At 42.9% G+C, this 21078-nt stretch overlaps 1 protein-coding gene across 1 annotated transcript in view; it reads right to left on the bottom strand.

Annotated features, from left to right (window-relative positions):
* Positions 1–21078, bottom strand: part of LOC102560336 (sucrase-isomaltase, intestinal) — a 122476-nt gene that overhangs the window by 13488 nt on the left and 87910 nt on the right. Inside the window, exons 13-16 of the mRNA XM_019487429.2 lie at positions 18770–18887; positions 8776–8944; positions 8149–8265; positions 2619–2767 (exon numbers count right to left, since the gene is read on the bottom strand). Of these exons, the coding sequence (XP_019342974.2) occupies positions 2619–2767; positions 8149–8265; positions 8776–8944; positions 18770–18887 (553 nt within the window). The remainder of the gene's footprint in view (positions 1–2618; positions 2768–8148; positions 8266–8775; positions 8945–18769; positions 18888–21078) is intronic.

Here is a 21078-nt window from a genome sequence, read left to right as displayed (position 1 = left end):
CAAATATTATTCATATACATGCATGTGCATTTAGGAGGAATTCTACTGTGCTATCACATCATCTTAATTCAATTTATAAATATACATGACCTTTTGGGTTAAACATTTGCCATCTATAGGAAAAGACACATGAAATTGTCAGGCTTCTACTAACAAAGCTGTACCATTAGGCTAAATTGTGATATGTCTGGTTAGTAACCTTTCACGTATATTATTTTCTGTCTTTTTAAACAAGTCAGGCATTCTGAAATAACAATTTTACCTAAAGCAAGTATAGAGTTAATTAAACAACTCAGAAAGGGAAGATAAATCTTTTTCTGGCTTATATATCCTAAAATAAAAAGGAAATAAGTTGTGTCAAAAATCTGATCACTAAAAAAACCTATAAGCTGGTACATGCAAGCTATGTATTAGTATCTGCTTCCACACACAGAAATCTTTTTCCCTTTCTTCACTGTCCAATTTGTGAGCACAGACATAGGTTTTCTACAGCATACACACAGATGCATCTGCTAAATTAGAAAGTACTAACTTTGAGGTTGGTTTGAAAATATGGCTCTGACAGGACTGGAATACAGATTCAAGTCAAGTACTGAATAAGGTACATTATTTCTAACTACTGCAATTTTTTATTCTTGTCTAAGAAACTATTTTTTTCAGGAATATTATTAGTGTAGTGTAATTAAAAAAATGAAGAATATATGTTATTTTAAATAAAAAGCTATTGCATATACCATATTCACTGCAATACAAGAGGAGGTTCCCCTTCCCCCAAATCAGGATGGGAAAAAAGCCCCTCATTTTATATTTGCATTCCAGCAATCCCCTCCCCCACCAATGCACCATCCCTGCCCATTATATACATTGTCTAAACTGCTGCCAAAAGCAGCATGTGCTCAGTCATGGAAATCACTAATGAAACCGATTGAATGCAGCCCATGATAAACATGCCCACAAAACACCTGGCCCACATTAGGACAACATACTGATAGGAACTTTTTTTGTGTCCCCCTTTAAAAATACCAGGCAATTGCTCCCCCAGGATAGAATGAGCACTGGGCCTGGAGCTACGGCTCTGACACCCTCTCCTGAATGCAGCCATCTGAATAAGATATAGTGACAACTGTGCTCTGCTCCCCTCAGTGCCAACTCTTTTTCCAAGTCATGATGAACCACTACATCAAATACATTTTGACTTCCTCTTCACTCTCACAGTTGAGCAGTGCCTTTCTTTCCCATATCCAATTACTTCTGTTCCTTCCAATAATTGGAAGTAGTGACTGGTGCCTCCTAATACTGGGGGCCACCAGCAGCCTATTAATGACTTGGGGGGGTGCACAGCCAATCTCAGGGGGCGCACGTGCACCTGCTACATATCACCAGTGCTTCCAATTATTCCTGTTTCTTCACTCCCATAGTTAAGCAGTGCCTTTCTTTCATTCTTTAAATGTCTGGCAAACAACACCAAACTTCTATGTAGCTCAAGGACTCTGGCATCCCCTCTCTTAACCTGTCACATGTGATTAGAGTGGTCCTACTTCTTCTATGGGTGGAGACAGACCAGGCAGCCCTGTGCCTCATTTGCACATACATTTTTGGAGTGTGGCAAAAACATCCAGTTCCAGTCATGAATGGGGGGCTAATTAGCACAGGGATCCTTTGTGGCAATATCTGGAATACACACACACACACACACACACACACACACACACACACACACACAGAGCAGTGCTGAACTATGGGGTCATTCTGGCTTGAAATGTTGTTGACTCTGCTGGGGCCAAGCCCAGTGAACTGTATGGTAAATAATGAGCTTTGCAGCTCTGGACTAGTTTGTACTATATATAACTAGCTATAAAAGTGCTGCTCAAAAGTGTGTTTACAGAGTACCTTTGTTGAAATTTGCAGCATTTCATAAGTTAAAATGCATTAATTCTGGATGAATTTACCCATAGTGATTTGCATATATGCAAATCACTATGGGTATGTTTATTGAGAAGTCAGTGTTTTTTTGGTCACTTGCATTTCAAATTAACAAGAGAGGAAGTGGGGGGGATGGGGGGAGGCAACTGCTGCAGTTCTGACTCTGGGCCCCTCTGCAGCTTCTGTCCTCCCCTCTGTCCCTTTCCCCCTGCTTACTGTCACTTTTTTCCACATCATGTTCAGGGAGGGAATGGAGCTTGAGCAGGTTCTGATGGGGGGGAGGGGGGAGAGGGGAAGGAAGAGAAGGAAGCCTTCGGGGGGGAAAGGGAGGCCAGAGGGCAAGGGGTCTACCCAACCCCTCCCACCCACTATTTTCCCTGATGTGGCAGTGGGAGGGAGATAAATTCAAGACAACCTTCTGATAATTAGATTCCATACCTGAAAAATTATAACAAGTTTATAATTTTTCCATATAACTCTTGGGAGGTCATCTTATATTCAGGCTCATCTTATATTTGAGTAAATATGGTGTCAAAAGGGTCTTTTGTATTCTCACTGTAAACTGATTTTAAGGGAAAGGAATGCAATTTCATTACTATTAACAAAGGAAACACCAACTCAACTGACTTGCACAATGGATCTGTAATAATATTGTAAATAAAATATGACCAAAAAGAAAGAAACCAATTACTTACTCATGCATCAGACCTCGTACCACTGTGTTTCCATGAACATGCGAGTCAAAGAATAAGGTGTATAAGTAAGGCAACAGTGTATATCTAATCAGCAGTGTAGACCGAGATATTGCAGCAAACTCTGCTCCAAACACTGCTGGATCTTGCTCCTAGAAAAAAATTGTATTTTGTTATTGTTTAATCTAAAAATAAATGATTATTCTGGAACAAGTGGCCTGTTCATGATTAAAGGAAAGCTGCTGCTGACAGTATCAGTATACAGTAAAAGTTAAAAACCAATGGCAAACTAAGATTAAACTACCACCAGTCTGATATGAATAAAGAATTTTTCATTCTTAAAAACCCTCATGTACTCTACCAGTTTCACATCTCACACTGTGAGGGGTTGATGACCCCTTCTGTCCCCTTTAAGGCTAGGAACAGAAATTCCACATAAACCAGTTTAAGTGATTGGAAACCAGTTTAAACCCATAATAGAACAGAAGTTCAGTACACATAAACCACTTTCAAAATGGCTGAAACTGGTTTAAGATAAACCTGGTTAGATGTAGTATCATACTTAACTGATTAGGTTAAAGTGGTTTAAGGAACATCTGTCCCAGATATCCTCTAGATTCAAGTGAACTCAGTCCTGCAGCATCCCAGAATGCTTTGCAGCCCTGAACTGCGCTGTCTGCTCCAGCGGAGCAGGGCTGGCTCTGCCCCAAGCTGTCACAGAGCTGAAGCAGTAAAGCCTCTATTCCCCAGCCTGCTTCCTACCTGGACCTGTCAGCCCAGTAGGACAGGGGACAGAGAAACAGTTGCTCACTTTAAAGCATCAACTCTAGGACAGAAAACAGGAACTAAGGGGAACTCTAGATATTCAATATCCTGAAAAACAGGAGGGTGAAGAATACAGAAGCAAACCCATGTGAAATGTGCCATGTGTTTCTCTACTCCAAGATGAAATCCTGGCTACCACTAAAGTAAATAGCAAAATATAAGTGTTCAATAGGAGTTTAAGAGGTTTTAACTTGAGTTCTCATTCTGTTTATGCAAATTTGGCTGCTAATACATGCAAATCAACTTGGGGGCACAATTCATGCCATGTAGCCATCTACTTGCTTGGCTTGCAACTACCACAGGACGTGTCTACATGTACATTTACAGCGGCTTAAATTTACTCTGCAATAAGCGGGAGTAGGCTGACATCTACACATGCAGGTATTAAGGACACATGCATGCATTAATGCTGTGTGTAGACTGACTTGGAACTAAAGTTAGTCCCAATCAGTCCACATACATAGTGTTATTGTGCAATAAGGCATCACCATGTGCATTACTGCGCAGTAATTATTTGGGTGTAAATTTCATATCTGCACAATGCAGATATCAAATTTATACTCAAGTCTGCATAAGTTGCTATATTTACTGCACACTACAGGTGTGCACATGTAGGCATGTGCCTATACTGCTCAGTAATTTTGGTTACTGTGCAGTAAATACGCATGTGTAGATGGGCTCACTGAGTAGTTTACATGACATCAGGTACACTTACACATTTTTGTCAACACACTATAGTGAGGACATTTCTAAAGTCAGGGCTAAGATTTTCAGAGCAATACAGAAGATTTATTTACATATTAAAAAAAAAAAAAAAAAAAAGAGGAAGATATAGTATGAAATCTGCTACCCTGCTTTGAAAAGCCCAGTCCAACATTCATATAATCTAGAGACAGCAGACAGCACTTGTGGTCTAAAATATAAAATATTTTACTAGAAACTGTTAGCACTGAGAAAAAAGAAAACAGATCATATTCATATTCAATGGATATTCTGGACCTGTTATTTGGAATGAATTAGATGTACATAGAAACTATGGAGTGAATCAATAAATGAAGTCCTAGAATTCCTTTATTTCTTTAAAAATTACCCCTAATTATTACATTTTCTCTTTAAACTAAATAATAGCATTGTGTGTTCCAAAGAGGGTGGAACATAAAAGGAACAGAAATAATAAAACTGCTTTTATATTATTTAATGCTTTTCAGACAAGAAAATTATTAATTAATCTAATATCCCTGAGTCAGGCATAGTAGATACTTAAGATTAAATTTTAATAATGCACTTAATATGAGGTAAAATTCAATATTGAAGTTATTTTTACTCTCCCTTACATCTACATCAGAATTAGATAGGGTTAATTTTTCCCACTAGGTTTTGAGCTCTGGAACACCAGATACTGATTTTTTTTTTTTTTGTTGTTGTTATATTTTCACTACTTTGATAGGTGCACAGTACAAATACTGCCTAGGTACCATAAAAATAATCAGTCTATAGGGCTTTCTGAATCATTCATAGTTCCCTGTAAATAAAGAATGATCATTAATTTCTTTTTAATTAATAGAAAGCCTGTTTCATAATCTTTAGCAGCTCCAGGAAGAACAATTAAAGACACTCATTTCACCCTTTCTTCAATTTTGGAGTTATTATTTTGCAGGGAGCAGACCCTATGAGTTTATCAAGCTTCTTCTTAAAGCAAATTAAAATTCTTGCTTCTACTACTCTTACTGGGAGGCCATTCTGGAACTTCCCTCCTCTGGCAGTTAAAGCCAACCTACTTTCCAGCCTAAATTTATTCACAGTCAGCTTATACGATGCCCTAAGCATTCTGCCATCCTTGCCCATACTGATTAGTGGCTTCTCCTCTAAAGACATCAACATATGGGTGATAGGGCCATTTCCCTATATACTTATGAACTGATGAGTATACTACGTAACCATATGACTGCATTTCACTCCACACATGTTGGACATGCTAATTAAATACCAGCCTGTATGCAAGCATCACGGCAGGGTCCTGTAGGAGGGCCGTGATCTCCTTAAGGCCCCCTCTTCGTGCCAAGTTGGCCCAAGGGCACCCTCTATTTCTCGCCCGCCACGTCTTTGATGGTTTAGATTGGTTGGGAGGCTGCCTTACACCCTCTCAGACACGTCTCTATGTTGACTCATACTCCGCGGTTTCCTGGACTCCTTGTGAGTCTTGTCTTACAAATGGGTGCTTTGGGGCACCCATGCCTTATGGGCTATGCGTGGCTCCAACCACCCCGATACCACACCCCAAGCCTCGCAGATGGAATTGACGTTGGTCCGTCTCTCTACATACACTGCCACCCCCTCCTGGGGCTCTGTGCCCAGTCTGGGCCTTCTCCACAGTGCTGCCCCCTTCTTCGGGGCCTCCCACGGTGCTGCCCTCTCTCTGGGGCCTTCTCTGTATAACAGCCCCCTCTTGGGGCTCTCCAGTAAGCTGTCCCCTTCTCTGGGGCTCTATGTGCCCATACTAGGGCTTCCCAATAGCACCCCCTCTCTGGGACTTGCCACACCCACACCAGGCTTCTCAATAAGGCGCTCCCCTCTTCGGGGCTCACCGTGCCCACCTTGGGCTTCTTAAAATGCTGCCCTCCTCCTAGGGGCTCTCTGCACCCACACTTGGGCTTCTCAAAGTTGCGTTCCCCTCCCTGGGGCTCGCCACGCCCATGCTAGGGCTTCTCAAAAGTGCACGCCCCTCTCTGGGGCTCGCTGTGCCTACACCTGGGCTTCTAAAGCGTGCTGCCCCCCTTCTCTGGGGCTTGCTACGCCCACACTGGGGCTTCTCAAAATGCCCCCTCTCTGGGGCTGGGGTCTAAGCACCCCATAAGCTGCGCCCTCACTGGCGCTGGGGTCTCCACGCCACTCTGGGTTCCCCCTGAGGATACTGAGTCCTCACACTCCGTTGTCAGTCCCCGACGAGGCCTCCTCCAACCCCTTATAGCCTCACCCAAACCACCGGTGTAATAACAAAACAAAACACGAGCCCCTAGGCTACAACATAACTATAAGCCGCCTGGCTGTAACCACATTGCTCCGACATCTTAGAGCTGCCTTCTGTTATCTGGCTTAGGCAGTACCTGCAGTTCCCACTGCTTCTCATATCATGGCTGAGGGAGCTCCTACCTCACTGGCTGCTGGCAGGGAACTACCAGCCTGGCCTCAGCCCTGGGCTTTATAAGAGTCAGGCTCGGCCTCCTACAGGCAGCTGACCGCTGGCAGGTGTGGGTCATTTGCTCCCTCCAGTTGCCCTGGCAACCCACAGGTGCGCTCCTATTTCCTGCTAGGGCTCTTTCTTTGGCAGTTTCTGCCCTCTAGGAGCAGGGCACCTTAGTGCTCTGCGACAGCAGGCCACAAAAATAGGCTCATACAGGTTGTGCATATTTTTGTAGTTGTATGAACAAAGGAGTGCCCTAACTAGCATGGGTACTAGCAAGAAGAAACACTATTTATCCACAGTAGTAACTGAGAAACCACAGCAAGCCCTACAGACATTTCTTCTTCTAGCTATAGAGGAACACTGTGATATTTTGGATACAGTTGTATGATACATCCCCCTGACTTCTTAATGGCAAGCAGTGTGCTTTGCTACACAATTACCAAGTTTTTTAATGTAATTAATTTATGAAGACATATATAAACTGTACTGGCTGCCATGGTTGTACTATCCTTTAAAAATCCAGCTTCACAACAAAGTGAAAGTTAATAAAAGATCATGAGCTCCATCTTTACACATCTCATCTTACCAGAAACAAAAATCAGCAGAATCAGTTATTTGTTCATTGTTACATACAAAATAGAGAAACAAAGCATATAATCAGAAGATTAATTTCAGAACTAATTTCAGTAGTTAAAGCAATTTCTTTCTATCAAGGATAAGACCTGTAAGGTGCATTCAGTTATATCGAAGTCAAGACAGAGAACAGAATATATTTTTCCATTTATCAGTTTAATTGCATTTTTCAGATTTCAGTTCTTTTAGGGTATCTTGCATTTCTACTTCTATCTGTCCTTGACATTTCTAATGTATAAGAAATACAGTTTGTATAGAATTTCTACCTATCATACATGCCTGAGAATTGATGCAAGATATTGCCAGTGGCATGTCCTGTCAGCCCTTAATATGTGTTATGGAGAATACAAAAGGATTGTAGAATATTATAACTCAAGGCAAGGGGATATAAAGAAAGTTAATATTAAAAAAGTATAAACAATTATATTTAAGGCATTCAATAATCACAAAGCATTTCCTCTGTCTTTGACCTACCAAATAGTTAGGTTTCCTCCATAGTGTTTGATAACATCACTAACACCTGAAACAGGTCAGAAACAAAATGCGGCTCTTCATAGGTAAATGATGAAAGAATTGATTTTTGTCCATTGTTCTGTGCAGGTTATCTTTTGTCATTTAATTGATGCATCTGGCTATTTCTGTATGGCTTTCAAATATTACATGATTTATTTTTTTTGCAGTTTCTATCCATCCATTTTAAATGCAAAATGCAGAAAGCAAAATAATCGTTCTTGTGCATAGTATCTAATAGCTCTGCATCATATAAATCTTTCCTTTTCAGGCAGCAACCATTTACCAAAATTTTAGAAGGATTACTGAGTGTGCAACATAAATTACCATGACAAACATGAAAATTATTGACTGTAGTGTTAAGTAACCTTGTTTAATTACCTTATTGCCCTTTGCATTATGGTTTCTGGAAAATGGATAAAATGAACCAAGCTGCATCCAGCGCAAGCAGAGTTCATAGGTTGTATCCAAGTTAAATCCACAGATATCAGCACCAATCTGAAAAAAGAAAATAGTATTATACTTATTATTAGGCATAATTTGGCTCTATATCAATAAACTACAGTAAAACCTATTTAATGGCTTGTTATTTTGGTTTTGGTGATTATATTTAGAAGGGCACATAACATAGGGCAATGAGTATTGAGAAATTTGACTAGGACTAAGATGTTACTGGCCCTGAGACTGTTTCACTACATTTAAAAAAACTGTTATCTCATCAACTCAGCTTGCAAGATTATATATATATGGGAAATGGGTGATGAAAGAGATATCATGAAGGGAATCTGACTTGGATGGCATACCACAAAATTGTCTCAGTGACATAAAGAATACCCAAAGCCGGAACTAACTGAAAAAGTTTATCTTGCTTTAATCAACACCTGTTACATTACCTATGACCTGACCTCTTGCTACACTAAGCATTTGATTTAAGTTAGTATTTGGATTAATTTAAAGCAATGCTATGCATGAGAGAGTGATTGCTTGACAGCCATCAGGCGGACTTACATACGGAATCCCGAAAAGATTAAATTCCATCATTCCAATTATTGACATGTGCATATCTTTCCAACGTGAAAAGTTGTCACCTAGCCAATGACCTGCATATTTCCCACTGCCGACAAATGTAGAACGACTCAGAACAAATGCTCGCTTTCCAGTAGCCTTCTGAGTAGCACTAAGAGAAAAATACATCAACATCAGCAATTAAAACCCAACTGAAAAAGCCTTCATTTCCTGGGTTCAGCTCTGAAATTCTCATGTAGGTGAAACCTTTTGTTAAAGTAATCAATGAGTGTTTTACCTGTGTAACCATTATTATTGTGCTACAGTATCCTCTGAGTCCTGTAAAAATACAGACAACTGTGGCCAGAATCTCATCATTCATGAATCCCTGACAAGCTGCTAATGCAAAAGAGGAAGGGGCCTTTCCCCTCATTGCTGCTTTTTTGTGCCTAGCTAGAATCTGACCCAAGGTGTGCAAATTATTAATTTTTTTTTGGTGCAGGACCAAAATCAAAAAACAAAAAATCCCAAGTTGAATACCATAGTTTGGTGTGGTTTTATTCTTTTCTTAATTAATTTGCACTAGTCTTATGGTTTAAGTTTCAAAATGTTCTTTCAAAACAAAACAAAATTGTTTCAATTTGTGTCATAAATGTCTAAATGGAATATTTTGACCTATTTAATATCCCCTTCCCCCCATTTTGTCCACCTTAAGTGATAGAAAGAATGTGACCTTAATTTGCCACTGTATTCAGTTGCCTCCAAAGAGCAAATAGTTCATTATCCACCAAAACCTTGACCCATCTCAAAAATAGAAATTAATACAGCATCCACGTCAAGAAAACTTGTAACAGTAAGTTGCTATGAATGTTTGTCAAAGTTGTCATGAGGATCCTGGATTCCATAACTTTTGGGGTTGGGTATTCCTATTCAGGTTCCCCCATGAATCTGAATTAAAAGTGCATCTTTCATTATCTGTGTGTCAGGCTTAATTTTCCCCTCATTTAGCCAATTACACGTTGAAATAAAAAAGAGTTGCTTTTGTGATGATACAGAACAAGCTATAGGACTCTAAAGAAGACTTGTAGAGGGAATCAGCAAAGGTATGCCAAAAGACCAAGCTACTCGAGTCAGAAAGAAGGCTGTCTATTAACCATCAGAACTAGACAAGGCAAAGAGAGATGAGGTTGCTGATGTGTGAGCCAGGAGCGGTCCGAGGCCCTCGGGGGCGCGTGGCGGGCTGTGGCCAGCAGCCCTGGCACGCAGGTCGGGGAATGCAGGCCGGCGGACTAGAATTAGGCACGGACACATAGCGGTTGATTAAAGATTATTTTACTTACACTGTAGATGGTTGCGGTGCAGGCAGGAAAAACTTGCTTGCGTTGCAGTTACAGACAGACACGTGGAGTTTGCTAAGCTCCACAACACGAACTCGAACAAGACCTGCAGAAAACTCGAGCCTCTTGAAATAACTCGGACAGAGCTCTGGATACACACACACACACGAAGCTTGCTAGGCTCCATGGAACAAGCGCGCAGGGAATGGGTTCGTCAAGGGATCACGCTCAGTGATGGGGAGAGGCCAGAGGTTGATCAGACCCCTATAGCCTTCTTAAGGCACACGCTGGGTCCATTAGGCTCCGCAGCGCTTAGAGTTCTTCACGAGACATGAAGTCCTCCTCCTCCACGAGATGATTGTGGAGTCCTCCAACTTGGACAGAAACCACTCAAGCCTCTTATATGGCTAGCAAGCCAATTGCTAGCTGCCACGTGGGAATAATTTAGAACTGGCCAATAGTGGGACACAAATTTGCATGCGGGTGGCGGGAACTCCTTTGCACCGGGGTTTTCTCTTTGCAACTGAGAAATGCACCCTGCAAAGAAAGCTCCTCGTGGCGGGAAATAATTTAGCAGTGCCGAAGCGCACACACACAAAATCACACCCTTGGGTTGTGACAGCTGAAAGGCAATATTTAAGTCTTTAGGGCAATGTTTGTGCAGAGATAAAATCTAGGCTTATTTGGAGTGTCGCAGGGCACCTTGGTGCTCCTGCTCCTAGAGAGGGGAAAGCTGCCAGAGGAGAAGCTCTGACAGTACATAAGGAGCCCCAGCGGAGATAACGAGCACAGCTGCAGGTTGCCAGCGCAACTGATAAGAATCAGCTGGCCAGAAGGGGGCAGGGCCTGGCCCTTATAAAGCCCAGGGCTGAGGCCCAGCTGGCAGTTCCCTGCCAGCTAGGCAGGAGCTCATGGGGCTAACAGCAAGTACCGCTCGAGTGGAGTTAAGCCATGATAAGTTAAGTTAAGTTATAGCCAGGCGGCTTTGGGTTGTGTTTAAGTTATAGCTGGGAGGCTTGAAGCTGTGTTTGTGATATTACAACCGGAGGTTTGGGTGAGGCTGTAGGGGTTGGAGGAGGCCTCATTGGGGACTCACAAGGGAGTGTGAGGCCCTGGCGCCAGTGAGGGTGCACTAGGCCCTGAGAGTTACAGGGCAGAGTCGTGGGGTCAGTTAAGCTCAGAGAGGAGCGGCTGAGCCTCATAGGGACCCCAGAGAGTGTGGAGTGCCCTAGCGCCAAGAGGGCCATACTGAGGAGCCCGGTAACAGGCTAGCACCGCGGAAAACCCAGGAGAGGGGAAGGGTGCTGCAGTGGACCCAGACAGAAAGGGTTAGCAGTACAGCGTCCCAGAGAAGAGCAAGGTGCTGCGGTTGCCCCCTGAGAGGACAGGGAGTAGCAGCGCGGTGAGCCCGTACTAGAGAGGGTAGTGGTGCGGTGGGCCTAAAAGACCAGCGGCTTGAGGGGACGTCCCAGAGGGGACTAGCCTAGTGTAGAGAAGGCCCAAGAGTGGGCTAGATTATAGAAGAAGGGCCCGGGAAGCGGGCGTGCAGACACACCAACGTCTATTACATCTGCGAGGCTTGGGGCGTGGTATTAGGGGTGGTAGGAGCCACGCTTAGCCCACAAGGCTAGGGTGCCCCAAGGCACCCATGGGTGCAGGATAAGACCCACGAGGGGTCCAGGAGTTTATGTGCCCAAGGAGACACAAGGTAGCCTCCCGAACCTACTGAACATCAAAGACGTGGCGGGCGAGAATAAGAGGGTGCCTTGGGCCGGCCTTGACATGGAGCGAGGGACCTCAAGGAGATCACGGCCCTCCTAGAGGACCCCACCGTGACATGGAGAATTATGTACAGTAACCACCAAAAAGGGGAAGCAGAGGCTAAATACCCAACCAGTCACGAAACATTCCCAAAACATTTCCAAAGTATTTTCAGAATTACAAAATATTCATAGAGGGCAAAATTCTCCTCCAAGATTTGCAGAAGAATTCATCTGCACTATTCTTCTCTCCTTATGTGAATCTACTTGCACTAAGAATGAAGTTTATCTGCCCCCATAACAAGCAGTCAACACATTTGAGTACTATTGTGGGAAGTGTTGCTTCAGTTTGGCTACTCCAACGTATGGCCCTGTTTTCTCATAAATATTTACCATGACTGTTATCAGGACTGCTTCCAAAATCTGCTAGGCCTGATTTACAGCCTCAACAATGAGCCTTGTGATACTTACATTCATATTACTTTTAGTAAGCACCTGACAAGATGAAGTTGCCCCTTTCATTAATATACTTCAGTCAGTCACACATCTGTTCCTATCAATATGCAGTATACAAAAATAATAATATTGTTTGCTTTCCAATTAAAGGTTTGTTTAGATACAGGTATTAACTAATGAAGTATTTCTCTGATGGCCAGTAAAAACCAAAAGGGACTAAAGAAGAGACTGCAGTTCAAACTATGAAACCCCCACCACTGCTGCTTATCCCCCAGCTCTGGCTCTGCTCCAGCCTGGGGCACAAAGCACGTATTTGCCCTAGCCCCAGTCCCAGCTACAGCCTGTCCTGGCAGCAGCAGCAGCTCTAATTTGGGCTCCAGCTCTGGGTCCCAACCAGAGCTGCCACCACCACAACAGCTACTAGAGTCAAAGCTGTGCTGGAATTGAAGGGTAAGCAGCAGGGGTGGGGGGCAGAGGCTCTGGGGGAGCAAGCACAAGGAGAGATAGGTGTCAGGGGGTGCAGGCACAGGGGAAAAAAGTGGCAGGGGGAACAGGTGGTGAGAGGCAAGCACTGCAGAGGAGGGCAGTTAGTTGCTAGGGTATGCAGGTCGGGGGGCAGGCAGTAGGGAAGGCAGGTGGTATGGGGAACAGGTGGCAGGGGTCAGGCCACTTGACTAACCCACTGCCTAGCCCATACTGACTTCCTTACTGCCTGTCCCCCTACTGCCTCCCTTACCACCTGCCCCGTAGCCTACCTTCCTGCCACTGCTTTCCCTGCTGCAATGGTGGGAAGGACAGAATTTACACTGATTCTCCAATAATTAGGTTCTATACATAGAAAATTATAACTAATTTATAAATTTTCATGTATAGAATCTAAATGGAATCATCCATCTAAATGGAGGGGAGACATCTTCAATTCAGAGTCATCTTGAATTCAGATAAGTATGGTAAATGTCTTAATACTTTAAAGCAGTTTTTGCATGCTAATTTTAGGAACCATCAATTATTTAATTTCACGTATAATATTGTTTGGTATTTAATGTAGCAATGATTTTCAAATAAACCTACGAAAATTAGAAACCTAAAACCATTACATTTTAGACCCCTAACATATTAGGGTCCCTTGAAAATCCCAGACTAAAATATTTACAATTTTCTGTATTGTCATTGTATCTTCTACTTTAATGAGATGTGGTTGCGAGTCTCACAGACATATTACTGTTATTTCCTATTGATTCTCTGCCTGTCACAAATTTCTTAAGATGCATTATCCTGATGACGCCAAACTTTGGGGAAGAGTATCCACACTTGAGGATAAGCTAGTGATCCAGGCCGACCTTGATAGGCTTGCAAGGTGGGTGGATGAAAACCTGATGGCATTCAATATGGAGAAATGCAAGGTGCTCCACCTTGGGGAAAAAAAAACAAACATCACACTTATAGGCTTGGCAATGCTACACTTGCTAGCACCACAACTGAAAGAGACTTGGGTTTCATGATTGACCACAAGATGAACACAAGCCACCAATGTGATACTGCAGCCAGCAAAGTGAACAAAACTCTGGCTTGCATCTAGTGAAGCATCTGAAGCAAGACTCTTGGTGAGGCTGCAGCTGGAGTACTGTATCCAATACTGGGCTCCACAATTCAGGAAGGGCATAGAGAATCTTGAAAGAGTCCAGAGGAGAGCCATGCACGTGATCAGAGGGCAAGAGAATAGGTCTTATGAAGAGAGGCTGCGAGCTATGGGGCTCTTCAGCCTGGAGAAGTGCAGGCTCAGGCGTGACTTGGTGGCAGCCTATAAGTACATCAGGGGTGTGCATCAGGATCTGGGGGAATGCCTGTGTACTAGAGCACCCCAAGGGATGACAAGGTCCAATGGTCACAAGCTCTTGCAAGACTGTTTTAGGCTGGACATAAGGAAAAATTGCTTTACTGTCAAAACCCCCAAGGCCTGGAATAGTCTCCCCACAGGGGTGATGCAAGCACCTATTCTAGACACTTTTAAGAAACATTTGGATGCATATCTTGCTAGGATCCTTTGACCCTAGCTGACTTCCTGCCCCTTGGGCAGGGGGCTGGACCTGATGATCTTATGAGGTCCCTTCCAGCCCTAATGTTTATGAAATCTATGAAAACAAACTGATTGCTGTTCATGTAAATAAATCAAGCATTATTAGGCTTTGGGGCAAATTCTGCAAAACGTGTTATTCCTGAAATGCAGTGGAATCAGTGTGGCTTGGTGGTGCTAGAAATATTCACGTGGAATGACCCCATGTGGGCAGGAGTGGATGCAAAGGGAATGCAGTGGTGTGGTTGGCTCCACTTTTAGAGCACATTGTGGGAGAAGAACCCAAGGACATTTTTATGTTCCCAAATCAAGTAACAATTCCACCCCCACTCTTCCTTCTCTTCCCCTCCATGCTCAGCAGCATAACCCCTCCTCTTCCTCTTCCCCACCTGCTGCTGCTGTCACTGCTGCTTCTGACTTCCACAAGAGTGTGAGGGAGCTCCAGAGCTGCTTTGCCTCATTCCAGCTAGGGTTAATTTGTGGAAGAAGGAGCTGGGCTCAGCAGGGTAGAGCAGCAGCATTGGCAGTTGCAGGTATGTTCCCACTTCCTGCCCAATTCCTCAAGTTGTTCCTCCCCAGCCCAGAAGCAGGCTCAGGAAGGAGGAAACCACCTGCTGCCATCACTACTGCCTTTGTCCCCAGCTGAGCCTGGCTCCTTGCCCAGCCCAGCTGAAGTGCAGAATGAGCAGTGGTTGCAGAGTGGAGCAATATGGGGGTATGTGGGAGCTGGGGCCTGGGTGCAGCCATTCCTGCAGCACCAGTTACTGTTTCTGCACAACGCTTTAGAAAATCCTGGATGCATGCAAGTCTCCATACCCTTCCTAGGAATATGGATTAGTCACATTACCGGGAAAGGAATTTATCTTTCTTTACCCTTTGCATAGACTCCTTGCAAAAGACTCAGATACTCTTTGTGTGTAAGACAAACAATTTTCCCATTTGCAAAGTTAAACCTAAGGTTCAGTTATACTGGGAAACCTCTGAACTTAAATAAATTAGTTATGAATTATTCACACAAGTTAATACATTTTAGCGTACTATGACTCATCACTGAATCTAATCTAATTTTCTTATGTTTATTTGTTGATTGAATGTATTCACAAAATAATATCTATGAATCATTCTTGACCTGAAAATTGTGTGAGAACCAATTGTTGCAAGGATTTAATATTTGAAAGTGAAGCCATTTGAACAGAAACATAGGTCACATGACAAATGTCTTTTCTATGGCTGGATTAGCATAATTATTAGAATGAGGGTTTTCTATGCAAATATTTATTATGAATTTGCAACTATTCTGCAATAGACAGTATTTTGATAAATATTCCTTCTTTTTCTAGATTATTATTTGTATTAAAATAAATACAAAAGGGATACAAATACATGTATCCATGAGACAAAATTTATTTTAAAAGCTGAATTAATATGCATGGAAAACAGTTTACAGAAGTTGTCCAGCTTTGCTGCAAAACCCGCCTTTAGATACATTTTGAACTACTTTATATTTGAACTATATTTATATTTGAAACAGTTTTTCTTCTGTCTTCAAGAATTCTTTATATTTGATTGAATAAAGCATTTGTATTTCTTGGGAAGTGCTGTACCCTTGAGAGGCAAGACAATAGTTGTAAAAAAAAAACCACGTTTGTGTGGCTTGTTTATGATGTTGAAATGAAAGACATGAAAAAGGTCAAAATTGACCTTTTCTTCCTGTTTTTGTTCTCTACAGCAGACGCAGCATGCACACTGGATGACTGTTTAAAGTAGACTGCCTCCTGGGTGGCAAAATTCTTGGTCTCAGGACAATTTTTCAGATGTGGAGCTGGATTGAAGGATGGGATCCTCTGACATCACAGCTACTAGGTTTTGAGAAGATAGGCAAATCTGAAGTCTTTATTCAGCTTTCTTGGGCCCAGGGACTGTCTTTGCAGTTGTATAGAACCCAACAAAACAGTGCCCTAATCCTGACTGAGCTGCCACAGTAAAGTTATTAAATAATAACCATAGAAATCATAGAGAAGTAGGGCTGGAAGGGACCTCCAGAGGTCATCTAGTCAAACCCCCTGCCTGAGGCAGGATCATCCCTATCCATACCATCCTATACAAATCCATGATCTAAACTCTTCATAAAAATGTGAACCCTGATACAACACAAGACATAACACCCTGACACAGGTAAAGTGGGGAACCACAGCAGCCAACATCCTGCTTCTATAAAAGGCTATTAATATATACTCAAGAAAACCCAGGTAGAGGCCCACACCTGCCACTACAGAGGAAGGGCCAAACCCCTCCTAGTCCATTCCAAGCTCATCATGGGCTAAAATTCCTTCCTGACCCCAAAGATGGTGATCAGTCTGACCCTGAGTAGATGGGCAAGACCTGCTAGTCAGGAACCTCTGGCTTGAAGTCCTGGGAGGAGCATTGGCTCACCCCAGTCAAAGTCCCCAGCCTTGCCTGCAGCCAACACCTCTGGACTCTGAGGAAGGTTTAAAAACACCCTGACACATGTAGCAGAAAGGGCTTAGAGGACAACCAGCAAAGCCTAGAAACATGAGAAATACCCATAGTCAAACATATGCTCTGCATATATCTTTCACCAACCAGTAGCTGTCCAACCTCTTTGTGAACACGTCCAGTGATGTGGCATCCACACCTCCCCTATTCCACTGTCACTGTTCTAACAGTGAAGACGGTTTTCCTGATACCCAATCTAAACCTATTTTGCTGCAACTTCAAAGCACTGGTCCACGAATGAAACAGCAAAATTAAACAGTGAATGAAAACAGCAAAAATACAGCAGGACTTGATGCCTTCCTAAAACAGAAATATATAATTTTGTGTCTAACCTCAATCCCAACTGAGAAAAGGCCTTAGAGCAGCAGTTGGCATCCTATGGCCCATGGGCCAGATCCAGCCCATGAAGAGACTGAATCTGGCCTGAAGCAGTTTAAGGGGATAGGTAGCATACTGCAACCTAGGCAGCAGAGGACGTGTCTCCAGGGTCAGACCACCTGCCTCTGTTGTCTGTTCCCTACTCAGCTGTCCCTGCTGTAGAATCATAGGGCTGGAAGGGACCCTGAAGGATCATTGGGTCCAGCCCCCTGCATGAGCAGGAAAGACATCTGAGGTCAGATGACCCCAGCCAGGTGACTATCCAGTCTTTTCTTGAAGACCTCTAGGGTAGATGACTGTACCACCGCTGGGGGTAGCTTGTTCCATAGTCTGGACACCCTAGTTGTAAAGAATTATTTCCTAATGTCCAGCCTGAAACTATCTTCCAGGAGTTTGTGGCCGTTGTTTCTAGTTTTCCCCCAGGGCACCCTGGTGAACAGTTGTTGACCGAGCCCCTGATGTACCCCTCTGATATAGTGGTAAGCTGCAATCAGGTCCCCTCTCAGCCTTCTTTTCTTTAGGCTGAAGAGTCCGAGATCCCTCAGCCTCTCCTTGTATGGCTTGCCATACAAGTCCCTGATCATGCGGGTGGCCCTTCTCTGGACCCTCCCGAGCTTTAGCACATCCTTGTTGAAGTGCAGCGCCCAGAACTGGACACAATATGCCATTTGCGGCCACACCAATGTTGAGTAAAGTGGGAGAATCGCTTCTTTGAATTTACTGGAGATGCACTGATTGATGCATGCCAGAGTTTTCCACTGTGTTTCTACAGTGCTGTGAATTTAGCCTTTCTATGAAAGCAAAAGGTTGCCAGCCCCTGTCTAAAAAGTCATTTGCTTTTCCTTTTTTGTGGTTTTTGGTTTGTTTTTGAATGTTTTAAAATATATACCCATCCTTTGAATATCACTAGTTTCAAAATGACAGATATTGTTAGAATGAAAATTCTCCCTTTCCGAAATGCATGAATAACACTTTTTATATTAGGTTAGCTACGGTGCAACTCAACCATTTAGAGGAATAGTCTTTTAGAGCAAGCTAAGCTATTTCCATGATAAGAAAAAGATTCTTATCTTTGGGCATTTGTAGGTTTCAGATTCTTTGCCTGAAGTTATATCTTCCTGTGCTTATGACGCTGCAATTTGCGGCTATAGCAATTTTCTAAAGTCGTCAAGAGCCTGATTCTGTAGTTGCTGTGTATGAAAATCTCTAATGGCAGTCATTAAACTTTCCACTTTAGTTCCACATGGGCAGCACCTAAAGAATTAGGTCCTATCAGTAAATTATGCTGTTAGCTGAAACAGAGGATAAAGATTTTGTTTTCTTGGAGTGGTCCTTAGTGTATGACAAACAACAGAGAAATAGTCATTGCTTAACAGGCTCCATTTCAAAGTTCCCCAAGTAACATACATTGTTCTTTATATTTGTTATTTAAACTGCATAAAATCTGTTTAGGAGAAAGTACTTAGGTAACTTACTAGAAAGTTGGTGCTGTTTGTGACCAGCCAAAGAGGGAATGTGTGTTATAATGACTGCCCAGATAAGTCTTTGAATCTGGACATAGAGTCTTCCAAGCCAGAGAGTTACTGGTAATTCCTGAGAGTGACAGGCAAAGTTAGACCATAAGTTATATTGTATTTCAAAACTTTTCACATTTTTATCCAGCAAAGACGTACCACAAGATATAATAAAATGCCAAAGATTTAAAAAGAGAAAAAGCTTAGAGTGCTGCAGGGTTTATACTGCTTAGATCTTTGTGTGTCAAAGGCAACGCGGACTCTCCTTCTAGGTAAACATAAGGCTATGTTCAAAGGATGTACAGCTGAGTAGAGTGTCTTAATGTCATTCAGCTTCTATGTCCAGTAAAGCAGCTGGCAAGCATATCACTGAATCACTAATAATGCTACAAAGCAACATTTGTTACTGATTAACATAAATCATAACCAATTTCAGTACAGTCTAGAGAGTCACAGATCCTAGAAAACAAAAATATAAAAAGGTACAAGCCCAAAGATTGCACCTAATTGTGCAAAATCACATGTCCTTCATTTGCTTATCACTACACTGTAAATAGCAATTGGGCAGCAGATTTCAAAAGGTCTCAGAGAGTAAAAATGTATATCTTAGGTTCAAATATTGCCTCTGTTGCATCTTATGGAATGTATGAGCTTTATGGAAATGGCAATAGTGTCCCATTGATCAGGGTGAAGGGGGAGAGGAAGGATGCACAATAGAGCAGTTTCCCAAACTTGATATGTGGGGCACACTTTTTTTCTGGATTAAAATTGGTGATATACTTCACTCTCACACCTGCAGAAGTGTGTGTATATATCTTTTATTTTCCTGTTTCAAAACATATCACATATTCCATTCTCCTGCCAGAGGACATCAGATCAGTTCTGAGATGTACTGTTAAAGAAAGAAATACATCTTTCTTTCAGCAAAGGATTAGTCTTTATACCAGTAGTTCTCAAGCTGTTTAGTCTCAAGACAACCCTTATAACTTTTCTGGATGTCACAGCATGACAAATGAAAATCACTGAGATGGAACTAAATTCAGAAATGATACAGAAGGGGACTTGGAGGCTAAAAAAGTTGAGAATCACTGATCTAGCTAATGCCACTTAAGGGTGGTGGAGCCAGGACCTCCCCCTGCTGTGCCCTTCTCTTTCCACTGTATGCCCCCTCCTGACCCTTAGTTAGTACCTCGGGGGCAAGGACAGCCCCTGCTGCTGAGGCTGCTCCTGCAGGGTCTCACATGGTGGCCACCACCCCTAAATCCCTTCCTGCTGGCTCTGGGAGCTTGGGAGGAGTGGAGGGGATGAGTTGGGCTGCAAAGCACAACTCCATCTGAGTGTCTGCTAGCACAGCAACTCACAGCAGAGCAGGTGGCTAGGAGTAGGGGGGGGTGGGGGGAGGGAGGGGGCTGACACAGGGACTGCCTGGGGGCAGGGGAGGACAGAGGAAGGTAGCAGCAACAGCAGTCTCCAGAGGAGCAGCCACAGGCACTGCTGGAGTAGCTGGGGCAGGTACAGGGTGCATTTACCTCCTCACACAAGTGGCTGTCATGGCACACTTCTGTCACTTGCAAAGCACACTAGTGAAATGCAGAACACCCTTTGGGAATCAGTGCTGTAGGGAGTCGACATGGGTTAGCATGCATGATGTTCTATTGAGTAGTCATCCCCAGAGCTCCCTTAGCAGCAGTGGGGAACACACTTTAAAGTAAAATAGGCTGCAACAAGATGTGTCTGTGTGGCTGTTTGCCAGCAGTACCTGCAGTCACTGCAAAGTAGTTTCAGAAACAGTCAAGGGATGACCATTGCCCTGAGATCCCTTTCATTTAGCCTAACATTGCAGGTGCTTTACCTCTCTATTCCAGCTTGGGGGAAGGTTTATGGTTTTACAATACCAGCCTGCCCTGACTCCAAAGGAGATCATTGCAAAACATATTTGTTGCAAATAATGTGAATTTCAACCAATATGTGTAGCCTCCATGAAACTGCCATGGGATATTCAGAAGGAAAGAGATGATGGTAGACATATTTGGTTTAGGTAATGTATTTGTTTCTGGAGTCGGGTTGGATAATGGTATAAAATTATCTTAAGAAAGAAAAAAGGCATTTCAATTTTTTTCTTTTGAATATTTAATTATATGCACACGCTAATGTAAATACTTATCTGTGAACAGGCAATTGCAATGCCTAATTGCACTTTATTGGGTGTTCAAAATTCATTACTGTAAAATGTATCTCTCAATCTCCAAAACCATATTAGCTGCCTGCTG

Source organism: Alligator mississippiensis, chromosome 4 (assembly GCF_030867095.1).
Source record: "Alligator mississippiensis isolate rAllMis1 chromosome 4, rAllMis1, whole genome shotgun sequence".
Taxonomy (NCBI): Eukaryota; Metazoa; Chordata; order Crocodylia; family Alligatoridae; genus Alligator; species Alligator mississippiensis.
This window is presented reverse-complemented; position numbering and strand designations above follow the sequence as displayed.